The sequence below is a fragment of the Mustela erminea genome, chromosome 6, assembly GCF_009829155.1.
Source record: "Mustela erminea isolate mMusErm1 chromosome 6, mMusErm1.Pri, whole genome shotgun sequence".
In the NCBI taxonomy this organism is placed as follows: domain Eukaryota; kingdom Metazoa; phylum Chordata; class Mammalia; order Carnivora; family Mustelidae; genus Mustela; species Mustela erminea.
The window spans coordinates 9,222,001-9,249,158 of record NC_045619.1 but is presented as its reverse complement, the minus strand read 5'-3'; the positions used below and the strand labels follow the sequence as shown (position 1 = coordinate 9,249,158).

General features: G+C 54.4%; 2 protein-coding genes across 4 annotated transcripts in view; both read left to right on the top strand.

Annotated features, from left to right (window-relative positions):
• The first annotated feature begins 1,466 nt into the window (after positions 1 to 1,466).
• The window catches only part of LOC116592758 (DNA dC->dU-editing enzyme APOBEC-3C-like), a 36,499-nt gene continuing 10,807 nt past the window's right edge, over positions 1,467 to 27,158 (top strand). For 2 of the 3 annotated variants that reach the window (XM_032346239.1, XM_032346241.1), the window contains exons 1-2: positions 25,243 to 25,360; positions 26,824 to 26,977. In XM_032346239.1, coding sequence (XP_032202130.1) covers positions 25,335 to 25,360; positions 26,824 to 26,977 — 180 coding nt within the window. In that variant the 5' untranslated portion in view covers positions 25,243 to 25,334. Of the gene's footprint in view, positions 1,561 to 25,242; positions 25,361 to 26,823; positions 26,978 to 27,158 lie in introns of those variants that run through there. The other variant, XM_032346240.1, reaches the window with a different exon arrangement.
• Positions 12,623 to 14,346, top strand: LOC116592763 (DNA dC->dU-editing enzyme APOBEC-3A-like). The gene is made up of 2 exons (XM_032346252.1): positions 12,623 to 12,709; positions 14,026 to 14,346. The coding sequence occupies exons 1-2, from the start codon at positions 12,681 to 12,683 to the stop codon at positions 14,243 to 14,245; spliced, it is 249 nt and encodes an 82-aa protein (XP_032202143.1). The 5' UTR covers positions 12,623 to 12,680; the 3' UTR covers positions 14,246 to 14,346.

The following is a 27,158-nucleotide window of genomic DNA, read 5'->3' as shown; positions in this document are numbered from 1 at the left end:
AATCTTTAAAAAAAAAAAAAAAGGTTTACTAGACGTGAACCTAACAAAATATGTGACACCTTTATGAAAAAATGCAAGAATCGCTGAAAACATAAAAAGAAGACCTATATAAATTGAGGTATATACCATGTTAATGGATAGGACCTCACGGCCACAAAGATGTCTATGTTTCCCCAAATTTCTCTCCCTCTTTTGCTCTCTCTCTTTCTAGCAGAGGCGGGACAGTACCCAAGGGGAAGTACCTCCATGACAGCATGGAAATGCCCCCTGTCAAGGCTGGACCTTATAATAAAGGGTAAAGTAACAGCCAAGGGAACCTGCCCAGCCAAAGAGCCCAGGCTGGGGAGGCAGCAGGAGGGACCCGGTGCCCATCACTCCTCTGTCAGGATTACCCTCAGACCAGAGGGGATGGACGCCCACAGTCTCCACCTGAGATACCAGCTCCAGGGACAGCTCCTCTAATTTGCACCCGCTCTGCATCTACTTCCCCGCCTGCAGGGCTTTGCTTCTTTTATTCCCACCAGGAAATCCCCATCCCCCTAGGGGCAGCCCTGGCCCAGCTACCAACAGTAACATTCTGGGCCTCCCGGGACCTAGCAGGGAACATGACCTCCGATCTCCAGAAATGCAGCCACACAGCCTGGAGATTCAGCTCCCGGTATAAGCCAACACTCACCCCTCATGGGGCAGTGTGACAAGGTCAGCCATCCTGTCCCTGAGCCCACAAAAGGAATCCCATCAGTCACAGCTGTTATGGGCTGAATGTGTGGGTCCCCTAAATTCCTATGTTAAAGCCCTACACTGCAGTGTGGTGGTATTTGGAGCAGGGGTGTCTTTGGGGTGATTAGGTTTAGATCATACCATGAAGGTGGGACCCCATGAGGGGATTAGTGTCCCGGGAAGAGGCAGAGAAACTAAAGCTGTCCCTTCTTCTCCCGTGGCTTCCCTCTCCGTCTGTCCCTCTCTGTCAGATGAAGGCTGAGGGACCTTAGGCAGGGGACCCACTGCAGAATTAGGAGATCAAAGCACACCTGAGCCCTCCCTGCTGGGGAGTCAGGAGAAAACACCAGAGTCCTAAGGCCATATCCACACTCCTTTTCTCTTCCATGCATTCATCAGACAAGTGGAGAGCAGCACCTGGGCCCAGACTTGGCGGCTCAGGGGTGATGAGGTGACTCCACTCTCCAGAGAGCCTGCCTATCTGGGAGCTGGCCCGCAGGCCTCTTTCCTGCCTTCCCCAGCCAGGCTGTCCCAACCCCTTCTGACATCCTACTTTCTCTTTCTCTTTCTCTTTGCAATAACGCGGGTCCTGTTGCATGGTGGGGCTCCACCCTGGGGGCAGCTCTGTCTCAGAGAAGGAGAGTTGCTGGGTCTGTTCCCAAGGAAGTGCATCCACCCGAGGGCCCTCCCACCCTACCACCCCCTCCAACCTACCCAGGCAGCCCAAATCGGGAAGGAAGGAGGTGGGGCATCCTGCAGTGGCCTCCGAGGTATCAGATCTGGGAGCTTTCCTAAAGCAAGGCTGGTGAGAGGAATGGACCCCTGGCACCATGACCCAAGGTACCGGCCACCAGTCTCCCTGTCTGCGGCCCTCCCACCCCCTTCCGCAGCAGCACCCCCTTCCTGGTAGCCCTGCCCGTGTCTGCCTCTGTCCCTGGCCTCCTCCTCCTTCTACCCGCAGTCCCTCTTCCCTGCTCTCCCTCTCTGAGCTTCTTCTCTGCAGGACCCACTCCTGCCGGCTCCTCACCCTTTTCTGGCGATGCTCCCACTACTGCTTCTGAACATGCCCCTCCTGTGCCTCTACCCAGCCGCTTGGTCCTCCAGACCAGCCTCAGGGTCTGAAAGTCTGTGGGGCCTACCCCTCCCGGGCCTTCTTCTGGAAGTTTCTGTGCTCTGTTTAACTAAAGGATGGGCGGAGCAGTGGGTGGATTTAGTTTGAATCACTCTGATGGATTTTTCCAGAATATGTACACCGTTATAAACACGATGGGAACAATAGATTTTGGAGGCAAGGGGTGACGTCACCTGTTGCGGGGCTCTCCCAATCACAGGCAGACACGTAAATGCAGCCAGTTTTCAACCTACCCCCAGCCCAGCTTCAGGCAGTTGGGGGAAGATGCCACAGTCAGGAGAAACGCACATATTTAAATTGAAATGGAGGAAAAGGCACATGGAGGACAGCATCCTGCTGCCACCACTGTCATGGGAGGTCCTTGCTGGAAAGAGCCTGCCTGGGGACCCACCACATGCCCATCACTCACTAGCCCTGGGCGGGGCCAGGCTACTCCACCTCCTGCCCCTTCCTCCTTCCCTCTACAGTTGGGGTGACTCCCTGGGGATCTGAGGAGGACTCTATGAGTCCAGATATTTAAAGCACTTAGAATAGTAACCTGGATGTCAGAAGGTATCCATTAACCTGATACAATTTTTTTAAAAATGCATTGTTAAAAAATCAGGAAGGAATTGCATTGCAGAATTAGAAAAGCTATTCTCTGGGGATGTGGGGGTTCCTATTTCTCTTTGCAATTTTTCTAAAGGGTTGGGGAATGCATGAGCAGGAAAATCAGCGTGGCTGGAAGGAGCAGGACGGTCCCTGTCCCTGCTGTCCCTGGCAGTAGCCGCCTCCCCACCCCCTTGCCCCATCCAGCCTGGAAAAGCAGAAGGCAATGCTCAGGACCCCAGAGTGGGGAGCTGGGCTGGGAGCCCCACCCACCACACCCCCCACTCCCCCAATTACACCCCCACCCCGCCCTGGGATAACTCCAGGGACCGCTCTATGCATTTTCTTTCTTTTTTTTTTTTAATTTTATTTATTTATTGGGGGGGGGGGAGCGATCACAGGCAGACAGAGTGGCAGCAGAGGCAGAGGGAGAAGCAGGCTCCCCGCTGAGCAAGGAGCCCGATGTGGGACTCGATCCACGGACACTGGGATCATGACCTGAGCCAAAGGCAGCTGCTTAACCAACTGAGCCACCCAGGCATCCCTGCATTTTCTGTTTTCTTTTGCCCCCAGAGACCCCCTGGAGAAGATAAGTCCTTGAATCTTCCTCTTCCACTTCCCAAGCCTGTGCTGTGCTTCAGGGCGGAAACTCTGCTACCTCTGTTTCCAAGTGGAGAGGGGGAGGAGGACTCCTGGTATGACCTGGGGGTCTTTCAGAACAAGGTAAGGCCCTTGACAAGCAGGAGCTGAGTCAGCTGGGAAGGTGGGAAAGAATGGAATGAGATGTCGCACAGGGGCTCTCCGTGGGGCTTGCTCCTTCCTCCTTCCCCGACATCTTCCTACGATTTTGGCCCAAGAGCTCCTTGCTTGACCCTCCTGGAACTGGAGATAGGATAGGTTTGACTTAGCCCGTGAGCCTTGTTCAGAGTGTCCGCCGGTATCTGTCTCCAAGTCTTTTCATGGAGCTCGGCCTCTAGCAATCTTGGACGAAAGAGCATCTTTAGAATGTCAGGGCCATTGGGCACTGGAGCATTTTCTGCCCTAGTAATGGTTCTGCCGGTCGGGTCCTCCCCCGCCGCACCACGCACCCGTCTGGACCCATCTGGACCCGTCTGGACCTCTGGTCCCTCAGGGGAGTGCCCGCACCCCTTGTCTGTTTGCCCGCCCCAGGTCGGCTCCCAGACCTGTTCCCTGGAAGGCTGCCACTGCACCCTGACCAGCTTCAGCAGGTGCTGGAGCCAGGCCACCCCCACCCCCTGCCCTGCCCCCTAACCACCTGTCCCTCCCGAGAGACCTCCCACCACACCACACCCCTGCCCTCTCCTCTCTCCTGACACTGCAGGCTTTTCAAAGCCTCTTTGCAGGAGAGAGCCTTTGTGGGCTGGGTCAGGGGTACCCCGGTACTAACCCATAGAAACATCAGGGTCACATATGTCATTTGAGGTCTACTAGTACCAGTGTTCAAGGACTTAGGAGAAATTGATAAGCTTAGTATTGGTAATGCATTGGGAAATAGATCGAAGAGATTATTTCAGGTTATAAATCATCCAAAAATTCCTCACGAGGTCCTTTACATTCATCATTTTTACTGTCATTGGAACGAGACGGGTATTTCCACCTGCCCCACATCTCAATTCAGACAAGCCACGTGTCAAGTGTTCTGGAGACACATACCCCTGCGGGGCAGCATGGCTGTGTGGCCCTCCCCAGCAAACAGCACCCATGGAACCAGCCTGGACCCCAGTGGGCCTGGCCTGGGGCCCGTAGGATGCCTGTAGGATGGATGGATGGATGGATGGATGGAGGGGTGGATGTTGGAATTGATGACTGATGTGGAAGGAATGGCCCAGTCAAAACTGACAGTGCAGCGAGCGATGGAAAGGAGGGATAAATCAATGAACGCCGCGCCCCTGGGCTCCTGCCCGCTCTCCCTTCCTCCCACGGCAACCAGCTGGACCCACCGCCCGCTTCGCCAGCCAAGAGGATCCCCTTCTCTTCTCCGCCTCTCCCAGGTCTATCCCCAGGCTCCCTGCCACGCAGAAGCCTGCTTCCTCTCTTGGTTCCGTGACCAGAATCTGCCCCCTGAAGAGCATTACCGTGTCACCTGGTTCTTATCGTGGAGCCCCTGCCCCACCTGCGCAGAGGATGTGATTGAGTTCCTGGAGGAATACAGCAACGTCACGCTGAGCATCTATACCGCCCGCCTCTACTACTTCTGGGACCCAGATTTCCAGGACGGGCTCCACAAGCTGTGGTGTGCAGGGGTCCATCTGGACATCATCTCCTCTGAAGGTGAGAGCAGAAAGAGCTGGGGAGACGGGACTGTGGGAGGGAGTAGGACTCGGGCAGGGGGTGCTGGAGGACTAGAATGTCCGTAGGGAGAGTGCGTGGGAGGAGAGCCTGGGAAACTGAGGCAGGACTGGTGGCGCCTGGCAGGGAGGTCATGGCAGGGTCATGAGAAGACGACCCCCCGGGGCCCACCTGACAGCCCTCGTCCCTCTTTCCCTCAGATTATGAATACTGTTGGGAAACCTTTGTGGACCACAAGGGGATGCGCTTCCAGAGTTGGGATCTATTAAGAGATAATGATTTGCTGGCGGAAGAGCTCGAGAATATTCTTGGGTGAGGGCGTTCTCCACCTCCTGGTCTCCCCCTGCCGCTGCCGCTCCTTCTCCTGGGCTCCAGCCGCCTTCCCCTCCCTCCCCAGCCCCTCAGCCTCCTGCTTCCCTCCTGCACACCCTCCCTCTTCCCTCAAGACCTCCCTCTGTCCCGTGAGGGTCCCCCAACCCGCTTCCTCCCATCTCACCGCATTAACCAAATCGTTAATAAACTGAAAGTAGGGCGCCTGGGTGGCTCAGTGGGTTAAGCCGCTGCCTTCGGCTCAGGTCATGATCTCAGGGTCCTGGGATCGAGTCCCGCATCGGGCTCTTTGCTCAGCAGGGAGCCTGCTTCCTCCTCTCTCTCTCTGCCTGCCTCTCTGCCTACTTGTAATCTCTCTCTGTCAAATAAATAAATAAATCTTTAAAAAAAATAATAATAAATAAATAAATAAATAAACTGAAAGTAATGGGGCATGAGTACGTCTAAGTGTGAAACTCGGAAGCTGTGAGAAGCATCCTTCCTGAGGATGTGACTTCTCAGAGAACCAGGGTCCTTGCTGACGGTGAGCTGCTGGGTGAGGGCGTCTGCAGTCTGTCCTCTGTGCTCATGGCAGGGGCGCCCCTGCTGTCGCTCAGCCTGTCCCTGTCTCCCCCCTTCTCCTAACAATATCAGGCAGACTGGATTCGGGCCCATCCTATCGGGCCTCGTTTTAACAACCATCTTTTAAAAATCTGTACCTCAAAGGTCGTGGTGCTCTGAGGCACTAGGGTTGAGACTTTAGCTGATGGATTTGGGGCGGCACAAGGTTCAGCCCAGACAATGGCCGAGGGCCTTTTGGAGCTGAAGATGTATGGCAAAAGCAGGATCCTTATTCTGCGTATCTGTCTCCTGGGTTATGCCCGAGCTGCCCCTGCCTCCCCTGCTTCCCTTGCAGCCCTCACTTCCCTGGACCCCTCTTCCCCAGCGCCACCACTTCTCTCCAGGTCACCTCTGCACCTGCCCTCACTCCCATGTCTCTTGTCCCCTTCCCACATTGCTGCCAGAGGGGAAGCTTCAAGCAGGTTGCAGCCTGGAGACAGCCATGGAAAGTGAGCAAGAACTTAATTACTCCGTTTACACTTAAATAATTTTTTTTAAATGTAGGATGCGGTATAGGAGGACTGAGGTCATCAGAACTTTTCCAAAAAAGCAGAATCAAAAGTGGCAGGTGGCCGAGAACCAAGTTGGGGAGACAGGGAAACACGAGCAGTAGAGGTGAGAGAGGGACCATCTGGTTCTTTGCCCACAGAGCCGAAGACTCCATGAACACACTGGCAGGGCCGAGGAGGGGGGAGTCGGTGGCAGGGACCCACAGGTTGGCCTGGACCAGGGCACGGTGAAAAGGATGAAGAGATCAACCTGAGATGGTGGGATTCCAGGCACGTGGAGGCAGGAAAAGCAAGAGGGCAGGTGTTCCGTCTGGAAGACATCCTTAAAATCATTGTGGAGAATGTCTCGGGTCCCATTCAGACCAGCTGTTTCTCTTTCTGATCCTGGCCGGCTAGCTGTGTCCCTCCCCGAGGCACCCTGCCTGTCCTGCTGCCTAGGGGCCACAGAAGAGCTCGGGATGTCCCCCACAGTCTGTCCTGCTGCCCATGCAGGAGGCACATGGGAAGCCACCCCTCTTGACTGCCTACAACCTCAAAACAGGCCAAAGTGTCTAGCTCAGAATATCCCCTTCTTCTGGAGAAAAGAACCAAGCAGAAGGCCAGTCTTAGAGATCTGTGGGGGCTTTCAGGACATTCCCTCCGAAACTGCCACCATCCTGCTCTGGCTCACCCTCTTCTCTGCCCAGCTCCGATGGCCAATGAGCAATCAGCCTTCCTCCCACGCTTCCTGCTTCTTGGGCCAGAGGCATCTTAACTGTCAATTTGACCAAGAGCTGAGTACACAGATCCGGTCACTCTCTTGGAAGGACCCAGACCCAGCTCATTCTGGAAGCTTCTTCCAGAAGTTGGAAGCTGGGAACATGAGAACAGATCAGAGTAGAGGGAATGCCATTCCCTCAGGCCCTCTGTTAGGGCCAATTTAATGATAAAACCTGTTTAACTATTAGGGCCTGCTTAGCCAGAGTGACTCCATATTGCCTAGGTAGCCATATTGTTGTTTATATCCACAAAATACATTCCGGGAATAAATGCCCCAGTAGTTCCTGGTATCGTTTCCAGGTATCGAGTCCAGGAGTAAACGCCTTAACAATAGGAGTCATGTACCTTGGGTCTGTGGTTATGCCCTATAAAACCAGCCTGCAAGATCAGGATGAGGTTGCTCTCCTCAGAGGTGGCCCTGGCCGGTCACTCTGACTTCTAATGCTTGGCATGGAATAAAGCTCCTTCACTTTGTCTCAATCTCATTCCCCTGGCCAGTCAGTCTAGCTTCTAATGCTTGGCATAAAATAAGGCTTTGCATAACTTTCACTTTGTCTCAGTCTCATTTCTTTGATAATGGACCCCAGCATTCTGGGGGCTCGTCCGGGATCAAACGACGAGAACTGAGTCAGCATCAGAATTTCTGGGAAAAGCCTCCAGAGGTAAGATCTCAAGATTTTATTTGCAGGATCTAGTCTGTCTGTCTGGTTGTGGAGCTCCAGGGGTATAGCCCACCGGGGAGAAGCTGGATGTAGCATTGATCCCCAGGGCTGGAGTGGATGCAGGGACGCCCCATCCCTCCACGGATAGATTGCCAGGAGGTTCGAGTCCCCCTAGGTGATCAGGGTACCTGCCAGGGGGTTCGAGTCCCCCTAGGCAGTCAGGGGACTGAGAAAATCCCCACCAGCAGCAGTTTGTGTTTTTGAGGTGGGATTATATCTTGCACACCCTTAGACTTGATATCTGGTTGAAGAAGGGCTGCTGTGTCTGCAGTTGTCTTTGTCTTGTATTTTTGTTATCTGTTCTGTTGTTTGCTGTGTTTGAAGAAATGGAGCAAGCAGAGAGTAAGGGGACTCTGAATTTTATCTCTCCATTACTCCGAATAGATGTGGGGCTTCTCCCTTACTTTTGCTAATGTCTCAAGACAGAGACTTGAAGGAATCTTCCCAAGTGACTGCTGAAACTCCCTTTGTTTGGGGGAAGTTCCCTGTCTTCTCTGGCCCGATGTGAACTGCCTAGCTACCCACCCCCCACCCCCCCACCCCCCGCTGGTGGGAAGGCATGACATGCTCCTCTGTTGGGGCTGATGGGCTCTCAGGCTGGCAACCCTTTTCCTACCTTCTGGCATCACTTTGTTCTTCTGTCTCCCCCTTCTGTTTCTGCATCAACTTGGGTGCGGCCTGCTTAACTGGCCTCTAGACCATCCTCAGTGCTTCCCACACCACAGCTCCTTCCCTCTGCACTGCCAAGGAGCAAGAAGAGCGGCCCCTGGACCTAACTCCCCCTACTCCAGGTCTTCCCACCCGTGTCTCTAGTAAACATTAAAAGTGGAGTGGGTCCAGGTGAGATGTAAATCAGTATTTGAACTAAGTTAAGTTTGTTGGTTTAATTAAGATAGACATGTCTTTAAGGTTACAGCAGTAAATGTGAAACTTTACTCAAGATAACTGAAGGTCAATAAGCTCATGTTATTTGTTAAAATCTGTTAGCAAAGAAATAGCTGAACTGATGGTTAGTTGTCTGTCTCAATGCTTTAATGGGTAATTAATTGTTAAAATAACTTTAAAAGTCTTTGGTAACCTGAAAGTTTAAAGTTTTGGTTGAATGACAAATGAAATTAAATTATGAACATCTATGTCTTAACCAAATGGGATAAAATGCTAAAGCATTGAGTACTTGATGTAGATTTGTACTTTTGACTTCTTACTGAAAAGGAACTAAAAATATTTAAATCTGTTGGTAAACATGTTTTGCGCTTAATTGACTGATAAATTTGCCATTTACAGAATTCTGTTGTAACTGATCACAAGTGGTTAATATTTAGCCGTCACTAGAGACTGAAATGTTTCTAAAAATAGAAAATTTTCCTAACTGTAACTAAGACTGATGGAAGTAAGGGAAACAACCCTACATGTAAAAAGTAGGAGATACGTGAGAAAGATGAGGAATGGGAATACATTTGTTAAAGATAAAAGGTAGTTTTGTCCTAAATGATATGATTGTTTTAAAGGAAATGGCTTGGGACAAAACCTGAATGCAAAAGAAAGTTGTAGAAGGTGTGAAGGGAAATAATCAGGAAAAAAAAAAAATTAGGTATGGTCAGGACAGAGTACCAAAAGAAAAACGCTGTAAGGTTTTTATTAAAAGGGTAGTTGTTGGAAGAAACACATGAAATCACTCTTCTGGTTTTGTTTTCTGGGCTCTGACATCATCCTCACTTCTGTTGCTAGAAGCAAATCACCAAAAAATCCACAATGCATTCACTCAGGGCAGAGGGGGCAATCCAGGTAGAGGACAGAGTCTCCACAGGAAGAAGGTCCCCACAGCCAGTGTCTTCAGAGGGTAGGTTCCAGGAAGACCTGTCTCCTACCCCAGGGCCCTGTCGCCCCAGGACCCTGTCATCCCCGGACTCCAGTCCCAGAACTTTGCCCATGAGCCAGGGACGACCCAGAGGAGCTAGAAAGAGGACATGACACAGCCCGGGAATGCTAGTCCATTCTGGGCAGGATATGGGCAGTCTGTCCTCGCCCCTGGCTATAGGGTTTGGGGGTCATCCACAAGGGGACAGGGTTGGGACCTCAGCCAGAGCAGCCTGGCCTGGGGTCCAGACACGAATGGGACCCTCCATGCCCTGAGTCCCAGACAGACTCAGGCTGAGCAGGGGTGCGTGCACCCTCCCCGGGGCCCTCCAGCTTCAGTCCGTGTCTCAGATCCCAGTCTGAGCTCCCCCGGGACAGACCGCCCTGTTCTCAGTTTTCCTGACAGGGGAACAGGAGAAGTCCTGGCATGGCCTGCCCCTGCCCGGGGTTTGGGGTGAGCACACATCTGCTCTCACAAGGGACCCAGGTCCTCCCTTCCCTTCTGGGACCCTGGCACGCTTTGAGGGAGAATTTCAGCAGGATTCCTGTAGGGATCGTTTCACAGGTTCACTCAGTGGTCCAGAGGCACACTTGCGGGAGGAGGGTGGTCATGTCCCCAGGACATGATTGCCCTGCTCTTGATTCTGGCCTTGGGGACCAAGGAAAGCTGCCTGCATGTTTTTAGGTCATGGCCACGTCCGGGGTGTCGAGCGCGACTCCTGGACCCAGAGTTCACCACCAGGCTCCGCTGTGGCCTTTACCAAAGCATGGTCTCCCCTGGCCTCGGGGAGCTCGGGACCGGGAGCACACTAGTCCCTGGGCCTCTGCTGCGCCAGGAGTCCAGCTCCGGGGGGTTAGGGAGGTGGTGGGAGGATGCCGGGGCGGGGGTCCTTCCGGAAGGACCGGGGCATGAGAACCGAGAGAGGAGGTCCACCCACTCCCACGCAGTGACCCTTCTAGCTCCTGGCCCTCATCACCCAGACTCAGACAGGAGACTCAAGACAGAAGCTTCGGGAGAAGAACAAAACCTGGTTCCCCACGAAGATCCTCTTTCTGCCCGTGTTCTGGTCGCTTACTGCAAAGGCGACTTCCGGACATGGAGACGCATGGGGCCGGTCTTGTCTGCCTCTGAGCAGGCAGCCAGGTGGCAGCGGGCAGCACCCAACATGGGGTGGGAGGTCAGGACAGGCTGGGGTCAGGGGATCCGGGAAGGATGGGGTACCAGTGGATTTTCCAGAACTGGAGGCCTCAGAGCTGCTACCAGAGGAGCAAGCCTAGTAGGGAGTCTGCCCCCGGGACACAGGATCAAAGTGCCCTCCCTGCCACGGGGCCCCCACTGGTCTCCCCGCCAAACGTGGCAGCATGGTTGAAGGGGCACCTTTGGTCACGAGAGCCAGTGATGCAGACTCAGCCCAGAGAGACACCGGTGCTCTAGCTGCTGCTGCTCCCTGGGAAGGCAGGGGTAGATGGGCGGGGGGGCTGTCCTCTGAGGGTCTCCCAGGGCAGGGGCTTGTGCAGCAGGACCCTGACTTCCTAGAGACACCGTCTGCCCCCCGCACGGGCCTTAGTGCACAGGGGTCCCTCCAAGGAAACCTAGTGTGTGCGGGAACCAGAGGAGATCATCCCAGCGGGTGAGGGCCTGGAGAGACTTCGGGGGGTTCTCGAGGAGAGCCTGGTCTCCTCAGGGCCGCATCCCCCCATCCACCCCACCACGGAAGGCGACAGCTAGGGACTGGCTCGGGGAAATCCTCAGGGGCCCACGTCTGGCCTCTGCAGCCCCAGTCCAGGTAGGGATGAGGGCTCCAGGTCAAGAGGGCCGGAGACGGCTGGGTGTGCCGGTCTGCTGTGTGCAAACCCTAGGACCTGGGAAGTATGAGTCCTGGGCAAGAGTGCTGGAGACCACCTAGGCCCCCAGGCCACCGTATCAAGGCTAGAGGGGACTGGGTCTAGAGGATGGAGGACAGGGGCGGAAACTCAGTGCAGATACGGGGAGGGCAGCCTCCCATCTCTCCGGGACCAGGGATGCTGCCCGAGAAGGAGGGGACACGGTGTTGAGGTTCCCAGCGTGAGGATGAGATTCGGCCTAGGAGGGGGACGAGCCCGGCGGCTCTCGGTGCAGGCAGAGGCTGTGACTCAGGCCCCAGTTGTCCCAGGTAACCCCAGGACAGACACATCCCCCAGGGAGGGGTGGCCCTGGGCCAGGACTGCGGGTTCTAGGGGAAGCCAGTATGGGGGAGTCAGTGGGACAGAGGGGCCGACCAAGGGGACGCAAGGCCAGCTGGGACTCCGGGACCTGCTCAGGGCGGGAATGCAAATTCCCCCTCATTCCTCGTGGTCCTGAGAGCAACACCAGAGCAAGAGAACTGCCCTTTTGGAGGCCTGTATCCCCACAACAGCGCTGCATCCTTCCACACTTGTGCGGTCCTGGCCACGTCCCATTTCCTCTGGGAGCCTCTCTTTCCTCTGCCGATAACGGGGTACAAATGCCCCACGGCCAGTTTGCCATCCTCCACTGGGTGCTGGGCTCCTGAGGGCAGCTCAGCCAGGTTTGTCGTCCTCCCTTGGCAGGTGCAGGGGTGAAGGCTCTGCTGAGGCTCTCAGACCAGATGCTCCCGCCCACCTCTGACCCTGTTGTGTGCAAGTGCAAGCAGGGGTCTCCCCCAGATGGTCCAGCTGGCTGCTGAGGGGGACCCAGGGTGGGGTCCCCGGGAGCCTTCCCTCTGGGGCACTGTGTCCTGGGCCAGGACCTTCCTCCAGGCCCGGACACCTGTCCTCTCACTTCCTGCCGTGCTGGGCCCGCTGCCCAGAGGGACCCGACTCTCCCTGGACCCCATCTGCCCTCGGTCACTCCTCGAGGCTTCCAGGTAGGGCCTTTGTCAGAGCAGAGAAACCAAAACCTAACTTGACCCTGAGGACTTAGGGATGTGACCGCTGGCAGAGAAGTTCCTCCTATTTCAACACCCATGAGGGCGGCATGAGTAGCCCGAGTCTAGGACGGGGTGTGTCCCAGTCATGCCAGCTCAGCCGGTTCCAGGAGCTCTGATGGCTTATAAGGCACCTGGGTCCTTCACTAGCACCCTGAGAGCACAGCATAGGCGTGACGAGGCAGAGAAGCCCCAGACACAGAGCCCAGCGTGGTGAAGGGACCGAGACATGGATGCCGGCGCAGAGGCCTGGGACAGGTAACCTCCCCTTGCATGCCCTCTCCTCCTGAGCGCCTCCTCGGGGCTGCCCGATGGGGACATGCCACTCCCTCGAGGTCTCCTCCTGGAGCCCTGGGGGTCCCTGCTCTTCCTTGCCTGTTCCTGCTGGCCCGTGCCGCGCCCACCGAGCCCCGTCCGCCGATGCCCAGTCTGCTTGTCCAACCGGCCTCGCCTGGACTCCTGGGGAATGGTCCCTGAAGGTCTCCATCCTTGGCTCCCTCCAATGCCCTTGGGAGTCTATGCTTCCTGCTGGGGGATCCCTCTGAGCTGAGGGCCAGGAGGTCCCTTTCAGCTTTAAGATTTTGGGCCTGCAAAGGGCTTTGGTATTTTCATCTTTAGGGAAAATCCCACGGCTATTTAAGATGAGGCTCCTGGGTCCTCTTTTTGGCAGTGGTCCTGCACTTGTATATGTGGGCCTGGTGCGCACTCGGAGTGGGCCAACCTTGAACCAAAGGGGAAAGGGCCGGGATGTCCCTCCATGCAGAGGAGTAGCTCCTTGGGGACAAGGATGGACGGCGAGGCCAGGAGATGGGATGAGAGGCTACCACGGGCAGAGGGAGAGGACCGAGCAGAGGGTCTGAGTGCCCTGGGCGACTCCTGGGGGTCCCCTGACAGAGCAGCGGGCAGGCCCCCCAGGAGCTCCCAGAAGGTGTCCCAGAGGGAGGCTGGGTGGATCCAGCAAAGCCAGTGGAAGCCCATCCTCTGTGGGTCTGGCCAGAATGTGGGGTGCTGGGGGAAAGGGCATGGGGCACCAGCAAACGGCAAGGAGCCCATAAGAAACAGTTGAGTTGTTTAAAGATTGAGTATCTTCACTGTTTTTATTTTTTTAAGATTTTATTTATTTGACAGAGAGAGAGATCACAAGTACACAGAGAGGGAGAGAGAGAGAGGGAGGAGGAAGCAGGCTCCCTGCCTAGCAGAGAGCCAGGTGCGGAACTCGATCCCAGGACCCTGAGATCATGACCTGAGCTAAAGGCAGAGGCTTAACCCACTGTGCCACCCAGGCAGCCCCAAGTATATTCACTGTTTTTTAAAAAATATCATTTTGTTTATTTATTTGACAGAGAGATCACAAGTGGGCAAAGAGGCAGGCAGAGAGGGGTGGAAGCAGATTCCCTGCTGAGCAGAGAGCCCGATGCGGGGCTCAAGCCCAGGACCCTGGGATCATGACTTGAGCTGAAGGCAGAGGCTTAACCCATTTAGCCACCCAAGCACCCTGAGTAGCTTCACTTTTAATGTAAAATCTCTCTTCTGTGCCAGCATCGTCAGCCCCTCCCCAAACCTTTTGTCCACAGGTTGGACGAGGACACCTTCATCGACAACTTCCACAATGCAATCTGGCTGTCCAGGACCTACCTGTGCTATGAGGTCGAGCATCCCAGTCAGGGATCCGGGATTCCTCCGGGCCAGGACAAGGGCGTCCTGTGCAATAAGGTGACCAGTCCAGCCGGACCCCAGCTCACACGGCCTCCCCATCCTGGGACGTTCGCGGTAGAATGTTCTGGCTGGACCTGAGCGGGTCTCATCAATGTTTCCCCTTCGGTCCCCACAATGGCCACCCCTCAGCCTAGTGTCAGGTGGGGACTGTTTCTGCTGTGGTGCTGGCTTGGAGCCACACGTCAGAAAGCAGTCACACTGTCCCAGGGACGGGCACCACCCCCTCTTGTCACCTAATGACCCTCCTTCCACCCCCACCCCAACTGCTGTACCTGTGAGGGAGGATTAGGACAGGGGAAAAGGCTTCTGGACAAGGGGTCAGCTTTTTCCCTGGCCCCTGCCTGGGGCGGCTGCCGGCCACAGACCCTGAGATTTGTCGGCTCTCGACGCTCCCCCTGCTCACCAGCGGGTACCCTGGCAGGGCCCCTGCCCACTGCTGGAGATCCTGCCCAGGGCACTGCTCCCGACTCCAGCATCGCCCAGGGAACCCCCTCGGTCCCCAAGTCCCCATCCCACTCTGCCCAGATCTTTGAGTTTGCGCCGCTGACCTGACTTGCTCCGGGTCCCGGGCTGGCAATCGCTCCCTGGACAGGTTGCACCCATCTCCACAGCTCTGTGAGCCCCGACAATGACTTTCACCCCATGCCCAGGCGCCTGTCGGCTGGGTGCCCCTTCCCCATTCCTCCCTGCAGAGTGAGCCCTTCTGTGTCACCCATGGGCTCAGCACAGGGTGAGGGCCAGGGCAGAAGCTTGCAGGAGCGCTGGTGCCAAGGTGGGAGTGGGGTTCGGTGGCGGTGGGTGAAGACAGGGCTGGATCCCTGCCTGGAGGAAGCCTCCACTGCCAGGGCACCAGGCCAGGGAACTCGGAGCTCCCCTGGTCCCCCTTTCCCTTTCCGGGGGCTCTTCTGCTGCTGTCTGCAGGGCCCCGCTAGGTGAGGGTCCTGAAGCCCCTTCCCTGGGGCACAAACATAGAAACTCCGTGGTCACGCTGAAACGTAATGTAACGCCATCTTTTCAAAGTCAAACTTGAGGCAAATCCCATGATAAGTGAAATCTCAAGAATCTGAAGAAGGCCCGGCAGGTAGAGCAGGATGCAGAGCCCGAGCGACAGAGGCAGACGCAAGGTGCTCAGTGGCTCACCGGACCCTGGGAACGTGCCCTAGTGGGCCTGGCAGCCAGTGGTGGGGAGCCTAGAGCCTGGGAACACTGCAGGGAGATCCCATTCGGCTCCTTCTGAGAAGGGCTCCTCCTGCATCTTGTGCCTGAGGCCAGGACCTCCCTGCCTCTCCCTGGTGCCCCCTCCCCCGTACTCACCACCAATGACAGAAGCCTTTCCTGCCTCTTGTGTGCCCAGAGTGACCCGGACCCCACGCTCTCCCGCCATGCGGAGTCCTTCCTGCTGGAGCAGATCCAGTCCTGGAACCTGGACCCGGAACACCAGTACAGGGTCACCTGCTTTCTCTCCTGGAGCCCTTGTGCTGATTGTGCCCAGCGTATGGCTGAGTTTCTGGGGGACAATAGCCACGTGAGCCTGAACCTCTATGCCTCCCGCATCTACAGCGTGGGACACTATGAGCAGGGGCTGCGCACCCTGAAGAGGGCTGGGGCCAGCATCGCCATCATGAACGCCGGGGGTCAGTGTGGGCCTCCTACAGGGCACAGGGGTGGAGGGTGCAGGGTAGGGAGAGGCCTGGGGGGGGTGATATGGGGGAGGACAAGAGTAGTGTCCCTGGGGTGGCCCCTGTGGGCTGGCTGTGGATGGGAGGCTAGGGTGCCTGGACAGCAGAGGACAGCAGGGTCGCTGAGAAGAGAGAGGTCAGCGCAGGACAGGTGTGTGCAGAAGGCCCGGAGAATGGTGGGTGGGCATGCCAGGGAGACTGGGGTTTGCAGGAAGAAGGGAGGCCAGGCTGGCTGAGGTTCCAGCCTGAAGACAGAGTCCCGGGGAGCCCGGGGGACCCCAGAGGAGAGAGAGCAGGGGTGCAGCTAGGAGGGACACAGCCTGTCACTGAGATTCAGACCTGAGTTGGCGCCCAGCCCTCCGCAGACCATGGCTCACATCCCTCTCCGAACCCCTGCAGACTTTGAGCACTGCTGGGACACCTTCGTGCTCCACCAGGGAAGAAGGTTCCAGCCCTGGCCGGGTCTTTACAAGGAGAGTCAGAAATTCTCTGAGAGCCTGCTTCGCATTCTCCAGGTGAGGTGCCTCCCCGCTCCCTGCCACCTCCCCTGCCCTCCTCCCTCCGCTCCACTGCCTGGCCTCTCCCTGCCCCTCTCACAGCCCCCACTGGGTTACCTGCTCCCTCCTGGGGCCATGCCACCCCTCCTGCCCCCTCGGAGAGATTCCTCTGCTCCCTCACCCCCTGGGGCCCCCTCCCTTCCCCATCTCTGGGGCTGCCAGACCCCTTCTCTGTTGCCCCCGCCCACCTGTCTCACAGCCCGCCTGTGCCATGCAAGTCCCCGGTCTCCTCCCTCAGCAGGAAGCCTGAACGATGGACTTCAGTCTCGCCAAAGACCACGCAGGGGAGGCCTCTGTGACCAGCAGAATAAAACACTTCCTCCCAAGCCATGCAGACCTGCTCTCCACCGCCCTCCAGATCGATCCACGGAAACCAGCAAAAGGCCATGAGCCCAGAAGAAGTTGTCTTGAATGAAAAATCTGAGTAGATTTACTTGTCCTGGAAAATCTACCTTAGGTTCAAATATACGGGTTAAGATCATACTCATCGCTGTCAGAAGAGTTTTCCGCATATAGAGAAGTGACGAATTGATTTCAAATGCAGAGATCTGAACGCCAATGTCAAGGATCTTCTACCAAATTTTTCTCTGGAAATGTGTCCCGCGTCTGGAGAGCCACAGGCAGATACCTCTCCCTTCGTGGGGGGCCCTTCAGCGGGATCACACCAACTCCCTCTGTTGGGAGAAGAATCAGCTAAGCCTGACTTGCTGGGGGAGGAGGGTTCTAGAAATCAGAAACCTCCCCCCTGCTAACCGATCCTTGTGAGGGGCACTGATTGGAAATGACAGCTGCGCTATGAAAGAATAGAAAGGAGGAGTCTAAATATTGGTGAGGAACCCACACACTTGAGGTTTGGGGCTGTGGGAGGCCACCCAGGGCCATGTCCAGACTTGAGAAAGGGACCTAAGACAGCCGAACTGGGCCCCCCGTCTTCCCCCTTTTTTGCCCATGGTAAGGTTCTGGAAAACCAGTCACCCCTGACTTCCAGCTCAGACTGAGGAGGGGCCAACAGTCAGGGAGGAAGACGGGCACAGGCCTGGGAGCGGGGTTGGCCTCAGTCCCATGGGGGTCCGCTGCCCTGCACTGGAGCCCAGACTGTGTCCGCATCTGCCGGCCTCTTTCTGCCCCCAGCCTGTCATATTCGCTGCCACAAGTCTGAAGCCTGTCATAAAAGGAATGCTCACTCCTCAAATACTGGGGGGACAGCATCGATATTCAAAAGGACACACGATGTTTTGCACGGGGAGGAGCCCAGGTTCACTGGATCCCACAAGTGCCCCACGAGCACATGTAGGTCGGTCCCGGCATGCAGTGTTCTCAAGGAAGCCACGGCGCTGAGTGATAGCGATGCTCAGGCATTATGGGCAGAAGGCCAGAGGAAATCCCCAGGAACTGGATACCGACGCGTCTGTCCACTTGGACAGACGTCCCTGTGACATGCTGCTTGGAGCCCCTCTCCCACTAGAGGCTGAGAGAGGACCCTGGGGACCCCCCCCCGCCCCTGGCCCTGCTGCATCTGGGGCTCCTGGTAGGGGAGGAGCAGGACCCCCCTCTGCCTGGGAGCAGATCAGCCCCAAACCAGGTCCTGGCCTCTCTTCTGAAACAAAATCCCTGTGACACTGAACTCACATCACCGTGGAGAAAGGCCACCTTCCACATGCGTTCAGCAGCGTCACCCCGTTAGACATCCTATGTTGACCACCTAAGCTGCCCCCTAACGGAGAAGGGGTTTGGGCTGGGACCCGTGGGGTCAGAGGCCATGGGCAGGGAGGAAGCCCAGCAGCCACGTGGACAGAAGATCAGTGACCTGAGGCGGGGGCCCTGGGGACAGTCATTACACATAGGGGGCCTGAGGAAGGCAGGAGACAGCCCCTGGGTCTCAGGGGTGACCGTGTCCCCAACTCCAACAGAGAAAAGTCATGGATAGAGGGGGTCAGCGGGATGGAGAAGTGGGGCCCCGGGTCCTCCCCTGTCTGCCTCAGACTGCGAACTCCTGGAGGGCAGGACGCTCCCTGGCCCGGCCTTGCATCCCTGGGTCCCGCCGTGGTGGGTCCCTGAGGCGGGGCTCCTGGGTGCTGTTTAGTGAAACTGGAGTTTCACTGGAAGTGGTGCACCAGACTTGCCTTCCCTATGTGTGGAAATCTCGCCATGTGGAAATGGGGCACACGTGCTTGGAGAACATTCTGGGGTAGCTGGGAGCACACAGGGGCTGCCGGGTCCCATGGGCCATTTCCCGGAGTCCTGGTTCCGAATGTGCCCTGAAGGCCTACGTTCCTAACTTGAGCACAGTCACCCCTGCCTGAGGACTTTGCAGCCAGGACCCTACCTCGGGTCATCCCCGCAGATGGACAGGGGTTGGGAACTGGCGAGGGGGGTGGCACGGTGGGGTGGAGCTTTTGGGGCTCAGCGGTCTGGCAGGGGTGCTGGGGAGTGCTCAGCCAGCCCCCAGGGGGAGGATTCTGGCCTGTGGTGAGTGAGGCGGCAAGGTCCTGGGGTAGGTGACCCTGGAGAGAATTACAGAGTCCCTGTGTGGGCGAGGACGCGACAGGGGGTTTGTGTGGCAGGGCGGCTTCTGCTCCCTGCAGGGAAGGTACCTGTCTCCTCTCCCACCACAGAGCTCACAGGATATCGGGAGGACTCAGGCACCCTAGGGAGACCCTCGAGCCCTGGCCTGGCCTGCCCCCAGGTGCAGGAAGGGTCCAGGGATGGGACGACTTGGGCCCATCCCCCCGCTCCTTCCCATTTGTCCACTCAGTGGCCCTTCCTCCCTTTGGGGGAGATGCTCCTTTCTGCCGGTTTTCCTTCTCCCCAGGCTCCTGCTGCCTCTTTCTAGTCCCTGTGCTCACTTCAGCTGAGCTCTGCTGTCCCTGGTCAGTCACTTGTTCCTGTGTCCCTCCCTGCCTTCCTCTGTATCTCCCTCCCTCTCTCCTTGCCGCCTTCCATCTTTTTTCTCATGGATCCGTTGCTTCTCTCCATTTGCCCGGAGTGTTTTATCTTCCTCTCTGACCCTGGTTCTTCTCTCCCACTCCAGTTTCTCCTCTTGCCCGTCATGGTTGCCTCTCTTCTTCCCTTGAAGCCTCACCTCTGACTATTAGACATGACTTTTCTTTATCTCTCTTAGATCCAGCATGAATTAAGGCCTTTAGTTTTGTCTTTGACCCTCTGGGACTTTCCTCTCCAAGATGTCCTGGCATGAGTCGCCTTGCATGACCGTGGCCTGAAAAAGCCCTTCTTTGAGATGCCACCTTGGACCCTGAGCTACATCCCAGGCTCACTGCAGACAGATGATGCCCTACTGTGTCCCTTTGTCCGGGTGTCTTTCTGGGCTCCTCATTAGAATTTGGAGTACGTCTTTGCATCCTTGCTCTTTTAAAGGAGGAAACAGCATCCTTTGCTCCCTCACATTGATGTCCAGGTGCTACTGGAGTGACAGCCACAGCCCACTTGCCCTCAGATGCCCAGCTCAGTCCATCTTGGGAAAAAGCATGCACCTATGGACATTCTGTCCTTGGCTCCGCAACTCTGGTTGCCTTTCAGTTGGGGACCCTAAAAGAGGACTCCTTAAAATCGTCATGGGGTGTATTACTTACCACCACAACAAAACTCATTAGGAACCCATCCTTGTATATATTTTGAAAAAAAAGTTTAATAGGGTTGGCATCTAGTAAAACACCCAAGCATCTTGTAATGGGTTGAGTAAGAAGAAATTCTCTTCTTCCGTGCCTCCTGCCCATGCCGCCCAACCCTTGAGGGGTGACCTGTTTCTTGTGGTTGTAGATCTTCAGTTCTCCCAGCTGCAGAATATTCCATTCAATGAGCACAAGACACTTCCTTTATCAGCTCTGTTGTCATGGGCCCTGGCTGCAGGCAGGAGACTGTGACAGAGCTCAGGAGGCCATAAGGTAAGGGGTGTAAGAGGAACTGAGGCCATCCAAGCTGAGCTTCGCCAGAGCTCTGCTCCTTCCCCAGAATACCCCTCATTGACTCATTCAGTTAGTCTCTTCGATGTTTTCCAATCAGATAGGGGCTCTGGTGTTGGTCCTCGTGTGTACTCCCTGACTACCAGGAGGAGTTAAATGTGAGGTCTTTGCTTTAGATTCTTTTCAAGGGAAATCCTATCCACCTTTTTCCTTCTCTTTATTTTGCTAATAGGGGGCTCTACCAGCCTTCTAGTGGCTTCCCTGCTCACTGATAATGTTTCACAGCCTCATTCAAAAACAAATCTGCAAATCTTCGGAAATATAGAATAATGTAAGATAGAGATGAAGATGTCCCTCCCTGCCACCACAGCGATTGAGGGAGAGAGATCTTGCTGTGTTATAAAATTAATGCATAGAACTAGTTCAACAAATCTGAAGATTCAAGTCTTACATTCACAGAGCATCAGTCTTGATTTTCTGTGCCATTGTGTGAACACCAGCAGCTGTTACCCAGCAGTAGAGAGTAGTGGCGGGAGGAGAGATTCTGGAAGCCAGCTGCCTGCGTTCCAATCCTGCCCCTACCACTTACTGGATTATGACATCTGGCAAGTTCCTTAGCCAAATTATAGGCATATAAATTGGAATAATAAGAGAACTTTCACCTAGGTGTTTGTGAGGCTTAAATGAATTTCTTTATATTTATATCTACATGTATTATGAAGAGTACTGGACCTATGATAAACATGATAGGAGGGTTTGCTATTATTACTAGAAATCTGTCTCTGAAAACAACACTAAACATCATCTTGCGAAAGTGTCTTAGATCCATACACCGAAAACTACAAAGCATTACTAATAAAAAGCAAAGGAGACGTTAAAAAAAAAAAAAAAAGGAAAGCTATACCATGTTCATGGCTCAGAAGGCTCTATATTGTTGAAGTGTCAATTCTGTAGGTTCCAGGTAATCCCAAATGCATTCTCAGGGTTCTGCCTCCCTGCAGCAGCTCTGATGCATGGACTTGGCCAGGCTGAACTCTATTTACCCTAATTCTCCTTACAGTAGTGTTAGATAAGGGTGGGCCATGAGAGAGGTTAGTCTGGCCAATTGAGTGGGACGCTCTGAAGAAGCAGTCTTTTCTAACAGGCTCCTGTGTTGAGGTGCTGAATTGACTCACCTCTTTAGTGTGAAACCACAGCTGTAACAAACTTCCCCGCATCCTTCTTGGGGTTCTCCCACCCTGGAGTGAGGCGTGTTTGCTAGCTCTGTGGCAAAGGAAGTGTTAAGAAACAAAAAACAAGCACAAAATAGAGTCGGTTGCTCCCCATGACAAGAAGCCACGATTCCATTGCAGGCTCAATCCATCCTAAAAATGTGACCTTTTAACAGTCAATCTGAAATTTTATAATCAACACTAGTGAAGTCATCTGCTTGATAAAAGCCCTACTTTTATCAAGTCATCCGCTTGATAAAAGCCCTCCCCCACAAAAAGAAGATGTCCCGGCTTGAAACAACCCTTTTTTTGTTTTGCCACCAACTTCCTTGTTCGATACTCTACCTGTGAAAACCCTCAGTGGTACAATGCCTCAGAGCATCTCTACTTGCTAGGGGGGATGAAGCATTTAATGAAGCCAATTAGATCTTCAAATTTACTCAGTTGAAGTTTGTTTTTAACAGGACCCCACAGGACACCTAGACCACTAAAGTCAGGACCAAGAACAAGGAAATGGGTTTCTGCCCATCCTCTTGAGCTCTACAGCTCATCCTTTCGGTTCTAGTTTGTCTTTGCTCTCTCACACTCTACATCCACCGTCCCATCCCAAAGTGCTTGTCCCATGGGCTTCATGTCTGCTACACACCAGACGTGAAGAGAACACCTTACCGACACTGCTTAACCTGCCCCTACAATGGCATAAAGTCAGAGTCCCATAAGAAGTCCTTGTGCATTCCATATGATCTAGCAATCCCACCTCTGGGACTATAGAGCAAGATAGCTCTGTAGAGAGCAAGATGAAGTCGCTTGGGTCAAGCCGTGACTCATGTCAAGCAGTGATGTAGGCAGCCAAAGGCACTGCAGATAAGAACAAATATCCCGAAACCAGAACAGGTTGATAGCACCCAGCACCGATAACCAACAGACCAAAGGGCAAAGGCTGATTAAACTCCAAAGGAGTTTTAAAACGAACTGTCGTGAACTGTCCATCTCTCCAGATGCAGATCCTTCTACAACTGGCTGCATCAAAAAGGCAACTATGGCCAAAGGCTCCGCCCAATCGATCTCTGAACATAACACAGATCCTCCACTGCTTGACCATAGTAAGCAGCAAGTGCCAAGAGCTGACCTGGACTGGATGGAGACCTCATCTCAACTGTGTTCCCACAGTTCATTAACTTCGAGTTTGGTTCATTAACTTCTTAACCCTTGTATCTTGTGTGTTGTGTAACCTTGTCTTGTGCTTTGCTTGGTGTGACACGTATGAAGTCAAGTTAAATGCATATGAAATGCCATTAGGTTTGAATCCTGAACTTGCTTTACAATTACGTTAACCTTGCTTTATGACTGAATAAAGCCGGCATTGCGGAAAGACAACTCGCGTACGCACCTTCGTACTGTGCTTGTGATTTTATATGTATATTACATATAGTACATATAAATTTAAATAATAGCCATATTTATCTATAAACATAGATGCAAAAATCATAATTAAACTGGTAGTAAACAAATACTCAAACCAAGAAAGATTTAAAGAGTATAGGACTTCAACTATACTAAAAAAAATTATTAAAAAGAAAAGATAAAGAACATGGGGGTTACCATTTTCTTTTCTTTTTGATGATTTATTTATTTTTATTTGAGAGAGAGAGAGAGAAAGAGTGGGGTGGGGGGACAGAGAGAGAGGAAGACTCCCTAGAGCTTGATGCAGAACTCAATCAGAGCACCCAGGGATCGTGACCTGAGCTGAAGGCAGACACTTAACTGACTGAGTCACTCAGGTGCCCTGGGACTTAAAATGTTCTATTTCCCTCTTAGAAGAATTTCCCTTAAAATGGAAGAATAGAAGAGTCCCCCTTACGACTGCCACTGTTCAACACTGTGCTGTTGTCCAAGTCAATGTCCCAGGAGCCACAATAAAGTACAAGGGCTCTCGGGATTGCAAAAGAACAGAAACTACTAGAAATAGTAAGCAAGTTCTCAGTGAGGTGGGTAAATACAACTTCAGTATAGGAAAATTAATAGTGTTCCCAGTTACTACCAACAGCAAAAATAAAAAGTATGAAGGTAGATGAAGGTTACAATAGCTCCCAAAAGGTTTACTGGAGGGGACCTGGGTGACTCAGTGGGTTGAAGCCTCTGCCTTCGGCTCAGATCATGATCCCAGGGTCCTGGGATCGAGCCCCCCATCTGGGTCTCTGCTTGCAGGGAGCCTGCTTCCTCCTCTCTCTCTCTCTCTGCCTACCTGAGATCTCTCTCTGTCAAATAAATAAATAAAATCTTTAAAAAAAGAAAGAAGGTTTACTAGAGTGAACCTAACAAAATGTGTGACACCTTTATGAAAAAATGCAAGAATCGCTGAAAACATAAAAAGAAGACCTATATAAATTGAGGTATATACCATGTTAATGGATAGGACCTCACGGCCACAAAGATGTCTATGTTTCCCCAAATTTCTCTCCCTCTTTTGCTCTCTCTCTTTCTAGCAGAGGCGGGACAGTACCCAAGGGGAAGTACCTCCATGACAGCATGGAAATGCCCCCTGTCAAGGCTGGGCCTTATAATAAAGGGTAAAGTAACAGCCAAGGGAACCTGCCCAGCCAAAGAGCCCAGGCTGGGGAGGCAGCAGGAGGGACCTGGTGCCCATCACTCCTCTGTCAGGATTACCCTCAGGCCAGAGGGTGTGGACGCCCACAGTCTCCACCTGAGATACCAGCTCCAGTGACAGCTCCTCTAATTTGCACCCACTCTGCATCTACTTCCCAGCCAACAGGGCTTTGCTTCTTTTATTCCCACCAGGAAATCCCCATCCCCCTAGGGGCAGCCCTGGCCCAGCTACCAACAGTAACATTCTGGGCCTCCCGGGACCTAGCAGGGAACATGACCTCCGATCTCCAGAGATGCAGCCACACAGCCTGGAGATTCAGCTCCCGGTATAAGCCAACACTCACCCCTCATGGGGCAGTGTGACAAGGTCAGCCATCCTGTCCCTGAGCCCACAAAAGGAATCCCATCAGTCACAGCTGTTATGGGCTGAATGTGTGGGTCCCCTAAATTCCTATGTTGAAGCCCTACACCGCAGTGTGGTGGTATTTGGAGCAGGGGTGTCTTTGGGGTGATTAGGTTTAGATCATACCATGAAGGTGGGACCCCATGAGGGGATTAGTGTCCCAGGAAGAGGCAGAGAAACTAAAGCTGTCCCTTCTTCTCCCGTGGCTTCCCTCTCCGTCTGTCCCTCTCTGTCAGATGAAGGCTGAGGGACCTTAGGCAGGGGACCCACTGCTCAAAGCACACCTGAGCCCTCCCTGCTGGGGAGTCAGGAGAAAACACCAGAGTCCTAAGGCCATATCCAAACTCCTTTTCTCTTCCATGCATTCATCAGACAAGTGGAGAGCAGCACCTGGGCCCAGACTTGGCGGCTCAGGGGTGATGAGGTGACTCCACTCCCCAGAGAGCCTGCCTATCTGGGAGCTGGCCCGCAGGCCTCTTTCCTGCCTTCCCCAGCCAGGCTGTCCCAACTCCTTCTGACATCCTACTTTCTCTTTCTCTTTCTCTTTGCAATAACGTGGCGGGTCCTGTTGCATGGTGGGGCTCCACCGGGGGGCAGCTCTGTCTCAGAGAAAGAGAGATGTTGGGTCTCTGCCCAAGGAAGTGCAGCCACCAGAGGGCCCTCCCACCCCACCCCACCCCACCCCACCCCACCCCCCTAGGCCAAAGCAGGAAGGAGGTGGGGCATCCCCAGCAGTAGCCTGGGAGGTATCAGTTCCGGGAGCTTTCCTAAAGCAAGGCTGTTGAGAGGAATGGACCCCTGGCACCATGACCCAAGGTACCGGCCACCAGTCTCCCTGTCTGCGGCCCTCCCACCCCCTTCCGCAGCAGCACCCCCTTCCTGGTAGCCCTGCCCGTGTCTGCCTCTGTCCCTGGCCTCCTCCTCCTTCTACCCGCAGTCCCTCTTCCCTGCTCTCCCTCTCTGAGCTTCTTCTCTGCAGGACCCACTCCTGCCGGCTCCTCACCCTTTTCTGGCGATGCTCCCACTACTGCTTCTGAACATGCCCCTCCTGTGCCTCTACCCAGCCGCTTGGTCCTCCAGACCAGCCTCAGGGTCTGAAAGTCTGTGGGGCCTACCCCTCCCGGCCTGTGTCGGCTTTCTTCTGGAAGTTTCTGTGCTCTGTTCACACTCAGAATTTAGCTAAAGGATGGGCAGAACAGTGGGTGGATTTAGTTTGAATCACTTTGATGGATTTTTCCAGAATACGTACACCGTTATAAACACGATGGGAGCCTAGCTCTTAGAGGCAAGGGGTGACGTCACCTGTTGCGGGGCTCTCCCAATCACGGGCAGACACGTAAATGCAGCCAGTTCTCAACCTTACCCCCAGCCCAGTTTCACTTCACGCAGTTGGGGGAAGATGCCACAGTCAGGAGAAACGCACATATTTAAATTGAAATGGAGGAAAAGGCACATCAGGACAGCATCCTGCTGCCACCACTGTCATGGGAGGTTCTTGCTGGAAAGAGCCTGCCTGGGGACCCACCACATGCCCATCACTCACTAGCCCTGGGCGGGGCCAGGCTACTCCACCTCCTGCCCCTTCCTCCTTCCCTCTACAGTTGGGGTGACTCCCTGGGGATCTGAGGAGGACTCTGTGAGACCAGATATTTAAAGCACTTAGAATAGTAACCTGGACGTCTGAAGGTATCCATTAACCTGATACAATTAAAAAAAAAATGCATTGGTTAAAAAATCAGGAAGGAATTGCATTGCAGAATTAGAAAAGCTGTTCTCGGGGCTCCTGGGTGGCTCAGTGGGTTAAAGCCTCTGCCTTCGGCTCGGGTCCTGATCTCAGGGTCCTGGGATCGAGCCCCACATCAGGCTCTCTGCTCAGCAGGGAGAATGCTTCCTCCCCTCTTTCTCTCTGCCTACTTGTAATCCGTCTGTCAAATGAAAATAAAATTTAAAAAAAAAAAAACTGTCCTCTGGGGATGGGGGGTTCCTATTTACCTTTGCAATTTTTCTAAAGGGTTGGGGAATGCATGAGCAGGAAAATCAGCGTGGCTGGAAGGAGCAGGACGGTCCCTGTCCCTGCTGTCCCTGGCAGTAGCCGCCTCCCCACCCCCTTGCCCCATCCAGCCTGGAAAAGCAGAAGGCAATGCTCAGGACCCCAGAGTGGGGAGCTGGGCTGGGAGCCCCACCCACCACACCCCCCACTCCCCCACTTCCACCCCCACGCCGCCCTGGGATAACTCCAGGGACTGCTCTCTGCATTTTCTGTTTTCTTTTGCCCCCAGAGACCCCCTGGAGAAGATAAGTCCTGGAACCTTCCTCTTCCACTTCCCAAGCCTGTGCTATGCTTCAGGGCGGAAACTCTGCTACCTCTGTTTCCAAGTGGAAGGAGAGGGGGAGGAGGACTCCTGGTATGACCTGGGGGTCTTTCAGAACAAGGTAAGGCCCTTGACAAGCAGGAGCTGAGTCAGCTGGGAAGGTGGGAAAGGATGGAATGAGATGTCGCACAGGGGCTCTCCGTGGGGCTTGCTCCTTCCTCCTTCCCCGACTCTTCCTACGATTTTGGCCCGAGAGCTCCTTGCTTGCCCCTCCTGGAACTGGAGACTGTGGGGAGCCATGC